Below are 6,542 nucleotides of genomic sequence, written 5' to 3'. Positions count from 1 at the left end.
GGTCTTCAATTTAACATTAAGGGGGAGGGAAGCGTCACTAATTTTGTGGTGCATTATTCCTGAAAAAAATCTTTTTTCTAACGGATAATCTGACAGAATGTTGCTTTCATGTAGACTCTATTCCAGATTTTATTGATGACGAGGACCAAAAAAACTATCGACAACATCACCACCACAAACCCCAGCATCTCAACCATAGTGACCAACAGCAGCAGCCGCAGCCGCAGTTGCACCACCACCACCACCACCACCAACAACAACAACAACAACAATATAAACAACAGCGAAAACGAAAACAAAAACATCACCATCATCAATCATCAACAGCACGAACATTGATAACAGCAATAACAGCAACAACAACGACAACAACGACAACAGCGACGAGAAGAAGAACAACAACAGCAGCAGCAACAACAACAACTGCAACAACAACAATAACAACGCAGAGACAACACTCACAACAAAAGCAATAACAGCAAAACCTATCAGAATAAAACTCGAAAGTATTTTGTTAATGCACCTCCTCTTGAGAATGTCCAGCCTCGAAATTTTCGTCATCATCTGCATCGCTGTCGCTGGAAGCAGAAAAGATCGTCTGGTCTTGTGTTCTGCTGAGGACAAGATTCAGCCAGTCTGAGAGATGTCTGGAGTAGGGCTGTACGATCAAATATCCGGATTTTATTCTTTATTTCCTTTCTTCTTCGTGTGTGCATTTTTGTTTTTATTATTTTTTAAAATGTTACCTTTAATCAAGTTGAAAATGCGACACTGATCCTGATTCATATACATGTAACTCTTACTGAGAAATTAATTTCTTGTTTCTGCGTATGCATTCCTTATAAAGCTCACTTATGGTATCAGTCGTTTAGTATTGCAATGTGGTTTAAAATTAAAATGTTCCTAGAAGGAGCCAACATACAGCCCAATGAATTTCTCTTATAGCCCATTTATAACAAAAGCTTAATGAGAGATGCTGAGATAAAGAAAAATTTTACGTACAGCTGAAATACAGTTTTGAGAGATAATTCGGTTACAAAAGTGGTCATCTAAGTATTCTTCAATCCCATTTGGTTGCCACATGGGGTTAGATTTGGGTGTCAGATCTCCAAAATGATGTGAGCATATATATATATATATATATATATATATATATATATATATATATATATATATATATATATATATATATCAAATTACTGACTTACGTCTCACACAATTTCATTAGAAATTGCTGTTAGTATTACTAACTAACATCATTTTAATAACTAATCCCAGAGAGAATCCTGCTTGGTTTGATTAGTAAACCTTTAATATGTCCATGAGTGGAAGGAAGCATAACCGGGAAAAATCTTGTTCCATATTTTGTAGTGCATGTGTTACAAATATTTCACCCGCATAATCTTTTGTTCTTCAGAAAAATCCCTCCAGCCAGGAGCACCGGAAACTATCAAATAAACATGCGAAGTTTCAAACAGATTGAAAGACATAGATTTTGAGAAATCCTCATTTATGCAACCCTATCCTGTTAAAAATGAAACCTTTCTTTTTAAAAAAGTCTACCTCCTTCACCCCCCAAAAAAAAACAACCCGGCCACAAATAGGGCTTGTATACGGCTTCATTTTGGTTCAAAAAGCCGGTGACAACTTCATGTCAGCATTCACAAAATTGAGACCCTTAGCCCATTAAGAGTATTTTTTAAATCCCTTTTTAAAAAACTCATTTTGTGGACACGGGACCTGGTTGTTCATTCTTGGTACGTCAAAGTCGATATTTTAACACCAACTCGACCTGTCGAAGGTGAACCAAAAGTCACGGTGGGGCTTAAAACTGCATAGTTCATATAAACGTTTGTCAACGGTATTCTGCATCGATGCGCAAAACCAATAAATTACCCCCGTTGATGCGTCTGATGAAACGTGTAGTGTGTCAAATACAGAGTGCCTATTGGGGAGTCGGGTCTCTGATATGATACAAAACGTTCACCAACCGATCACCCGACTTGTTGCCAGAAAACTGCTACGTTTTTTTCTAGGCGACGAGTCATGCTATCAGTTTGTGCCGCGATAGCCGCTAACAGGGGGTGCCCACTAGCGCGATCGGGTCTGGTCGGGTCGGGTCTGGTCGATTTGACTATCGGGACTAGTCAAATTTAGGGCTCAAAGCAGCCATCGTAGCCCAAACCGATCGACTCGGTCGGTGACCTGCAAAAACAAACGCGTATGTTTTCCGGCCTACGAATCGCGCGGTCGGTTGGTTTGCAGCCAATCACAACAAGCCTGAATCACGTGTGGCACCCTCTTTGCGAACAGAGTTACCGTACTTGTGTGAAAAACAATAAAAACGAAACTGACAAACTGTGCTATTCCTATTCTTCTTCTGAAGAAACGAAAGAGAGCTTCAAAACAAAGACCGCAGCGCCATCTGAACCAATGCTTCTCGGCCTTTTGGCTAAGATCAAAGGTGGTATCTGTTCTCAGCTACTCCTCCAGCCTTGTGCCCACTGGTTTAGCGAGGCGGATACTGCCCGAGGCACCCGAGGGACGGAGAAATCTGCCCCTCTTTTCTACCAAGTGGACGGTTATCGTCGAACATAAAAAAAGACATCGCGGCGTGGACACTTTTTTTTTTGGAAGAGTGAACTATCTTGGTATGAGCGATCTTTGATAATAGAAAGCTATTGATGTTGATCCAACCCATTTGTTGGATTCCAGGCTGCCGCAGCACTGCAACAGAGAACTGAGGAAAGGAGCCCTGGAAGCCATTGGGGTTAAAGGTTTCTCTACTTTAACTTCCAGGTCATCAGGTACAATCGCGGTGGGGTTGTAGTGTGCACTGAAATCACCAGAACACGACCCGACGACTCGACCAGATCGCGCTAATGTGCATCCCCTATTAAGCTCCTCAATCTGGCTTGCAAACCGAATCGAACCGATCGTGTCAATGAGCACTGGGTATAAGGTGTAGCATTTGTAGAGGATATCTAGATGTACACGGGGGTACATAGGCCCTACGATAGAAGCTCTCGTGTCGCAGCTTTCTCCGATCCACCCAAACATTTCTTGTGTTCTCTTTTCTTTATCGAAACATTGCTTGGAATATCTGAGCACCAGAACAAACTTACTAGTAATCTAACAAGGCACCTGAATTATAGATTTGAAAACAGAAGCAAAAGAAATCTGGCGCACACGCGCGCACGCGCGTACACACACACACACACACACACACACACACACACACACACACACACACACACACACACACACACACACACACACACACACACACACACCGATCTACACACCAGCATTGATAGAAAGAAAAAAGCTGAGATAGTGAGAGACAGAGAGAGAGAGAGAGGGAGAGAGAGGGAGAGAGAGAGAGAGAGAGAGAGAGAGAGAGAGAGAGAGAGAGAGAGAGAGAGAGAGAGAGAGAGAGAGAGAGAGAGAGAGAGAGAGAGAGAGAGAGAGAGAGAGAGAGAAAGAGAGAGAGAGAGAGAGAGAGGAGAAGTGGCAGCTAGTTAACGATGTGTGTACATGACGAATAAATGTCCGCCTTTAGACCCCTGGGTAGTAGATTCTAGATCTAGACTAGATATCTAACCTAGACTACATGCAATTGCCCATCGAGAATCTCAAGACAACTCACCTCAGCAAACTGGTTGTACTCAGATCCAAAGGACTGTCCGGGCTTGGCATTTCTCTCGAACATGTCATGTTCTGTGCTGTCAGGGCCACAGCAGGATCTGTCATCTGGCTTGACCTGGCCACTAATTTCGGCATCGTCAGCTCCAGTGGAACACTGTTGTTGTGTTGGCCACGTCCCATTCTGCTTCTTCGTCGGCGATGCTGTAGCTCAAAGTTATCAACGCCTTTACTCAGTGACCTCAGCGGCTCGACAAGGCTGAAAATAGGTTTTGAACATAGAATCTAGAGTTATCTCCGTTTTAAACTAGATTCCGTATGAGGTCACGTGACACGAAAACTTTTGAAATGGTTGGTGGCCGTTTTCCTATTGGCAAAGACGTTTGTTTATATGTGAGGGGGCGTGTCTCTGCTCTTATTAAGGAACGTGTTTTTATCAGATTCTAACCTTGCGTTTTAATTCAAAGAGATTCTCTTAAAAGTGCAAGCGTGTGAAACCTCTAGATCTATATTAGATTTAGATGTAGATCTAGATCTAGATTATAGATGTAGATTTTATAGATGTAGATCTAGTCCCTTTCTGGGTTAACATCTTACAACCTAAGAGACTTTCTCACAGTAAATTCATCACCAGCAAATGTCTGATTAGTCTGGAAGTGGAAGACTGAAGAAAATGGGACCAGAACGGATGGTGCAACACTGATGTGTCTATCAGGGCACTAAGAAAGCCTCCAAAGGGCTTCGGATTGGGATTCGGGAAGGGAGAGAGGGTTGGGAGGTAGGGATGCTTTCATGACACCCACATCTTTTCGTCATACTTCTTCTTAAGAGTTCTATAGGCCCTATGCTACATTCTATATACTCTTTGATTCAGTCAAACAATGCGAAGAATCTTAGAAGTACGTTATTCCAGCTTTGAGAAAACTAAAAAGGTGACATTTCTAGCATACAAAATGTACTTACCAGCCTCTGCAGCTGCAGAATCCGAGGGTTCTCTGTTGGCAAGAAGATGACGTCAGTTATCCAAAGTGACGCAACACTGCGGAACACGGTGCTCCCAGTGGCGCGGGTATTCCCTTTTCTTTGTGTGCTTTGTTTTTCTGTGGATGAGTATAGTAGTCCTTGGTCTAGGCCTAATGCTTTAGTGTTTTCTATTTTCAATAGACCCTCAATGCATAGGCTTATGAAAAGAAAACTAAACACGACATGACTTTGGCCGTGTTTAGATCTTTCCTCGGGCGAGTATTCGTCAACAGAGAAGTGGTGGGTTCCCACTTAGCTCGGTCCTATCGGAGACGGACGTTAAACTAGGAGGTCCCGCCCCTTAAATAACCTAATAGTGTTGATAGGGGCGTTTTACCCATACCATTTCACCATTTTTTTCAGAGAAGTGGTCTCCGATAAGGGGATAAAAACCGTAGGGCTTGGTAATAAATCATTTGGCTTACCGGGTACTGTGCTTTCATGGTTTAAGTCATATTTACTAGAAAGAGTTCAGTCAGTGCAAATTAAAAATGTCTTTTCAAAGCAAGTCAGGCTCGATTATGGAGTTCCACAGGGGTCCGTTCTTGGACCAGTGCTCTTTACACTATATACACAGCCCTTAGCAAGCATTTTACAAAATCATGGATTGAATTATCATTTTTTGCCGATTATTCCCAAAAGTATGTTAATGGCACCATTCAAGATCTGCCAAACATGATTTCTATCACTAAACAAAGTTTTTATGAACTTAAAAAGTGAATGACAGTAAACAAATTGAAACTAAACGAAGAAAAGACAGACATCATTCTTATTTTTAAAAGTCCACCATTAAATAAAGATCTGGAAAGTGTCAACTTTGATTAATATGGGCATATGACATCTGGTAAAGAAGTTGTCAGGAATCTCGGTGTATATATTGACCACCACTTATCAATGGGCTCGTTTGTAGGATCTCTGTCCAAATCCCTTTATTTTCAGCTGAGAAGGATAGGCCTAGTTCGAAAGTACTTAAACGAAGAGACCACAAAAACACTGATAACATCTCTTATCCTATCTAGATTAGACTATTGTAACTCACTCCTAGCAGGTCTGAACAACAAATATTCGAATCGTTTACAAGTAATTCAAAACAATGCCGCTAGACTGATAACAAGATCTAAAAAACGAGACCATGTCACTCCATTATTAAAAGAACTGCATTGGCTCACTGTAAAAGAAAGAATAATATTTAAAATCTGCGCCATGTGTTTCAAATGTGTAAATAAAACTGCTCCTTTTTATCTACAAGAACTTATCAGTATATATAAGCCAGGGAGAAACCTAAGATCATCAAACGATAACACCGTACTTGTGACACCTGTAAAATCATACAAATCATATGGAGAGAGATCTTTCTCATATCTTGGTCCATTTATGTGGAACAGATTACCCATGAAACTAAGACAAATAAAAACACGTAATAGCTTCAAAAGACATCTTAAACATTTTCTGTTCCTACAGGCCTATCCTTCATAAGCTTTTAACGTTATTTTTCATTATAGTTGTTCTGTTCCTATGTCTGGATGAAAATAGTCTCTCCCTCTCTCTCTCTCTTTCTCTCTCTTTCTCTCTCTCTCTCTCTCTCTCTCTCTCTCTCTCTCTCTCTCTCTCTCTCTCTCTCTCTCTGTGTGTGTGTGTGTGTGTGTGTGTGTGTGTGTGTGTGTGTGTGTGTGTGTGTGTGTGTGTGTGTGTGCACTAATGTATATTGCATGAGAAGAAAGGAAGTAGTAAGAAAAGTTTTTGAAAAATGGGTATTCCAATTTAAAGCGCATTGAGCTACTTTTTTGGAAATGCGCTATATAAATGTTATACATTATTATTATTATTATTATTATTATTATTATTATTATTATTATTATTATTATTATTATTAT

At 40.7% G+C, this 6,542-nt stretch overlaps 1 protein-coding gene across 2 annotated transcripts in view; it reads right to left on the bottom strand.

The window, feature by feature from the left end:
• The window catches only part of LOC101845588, a 10,173-nt gene extending 5,462 nt beyond the window's left edge, over nt 1–4,711 (bottom strand). The window contains exons 1-3 of one of the 2 annotated variants that reach the window (XM_005089392.2): nt 4,609–4,711; nt 3,650–3,904; nt 524–614 (exon numbers count right to left, since the gene is read on the bottom strand). In XM_005089392.2, the coding sequence (XP_005089449.1) occupies nt 524–614; nt 3,650–3,828 (270 nt within the window). In that variant the 5' untranslated portion in view covers nt 3,829–3,904; nt 4,609–4,711. The remainder of the gene's footprint in view (nt 1–523; nt 615–3,649; nt 3,905–4,608) is intronic. The other variant, XM_013080527.1, reaches the window with a different exon arrangement.
• Between the last annotated feature and the right edge of the window lie 1,831 nt (nt 4,712–6,542).

This window comes from Aplysia californica, unplaced genomic scaffold (genome assembly GCF_000002075.1).
Source record: "Aplysia californica isolate F4 #8 unplaced genomic scaffold, AplCal3.0 scaffold00006, whole genome shotgun sequence".
In the NCBI taxonomy this organism is placed as follows: Eukaryota; Metazoa; Mollusca; class Gastropoda; order Aplysiida; family Aplysiidae; genus Aplysia; species Aplysia californica.
This window is presented reverse-complemented; position numbering and strand designations above follow the sequence as displayed.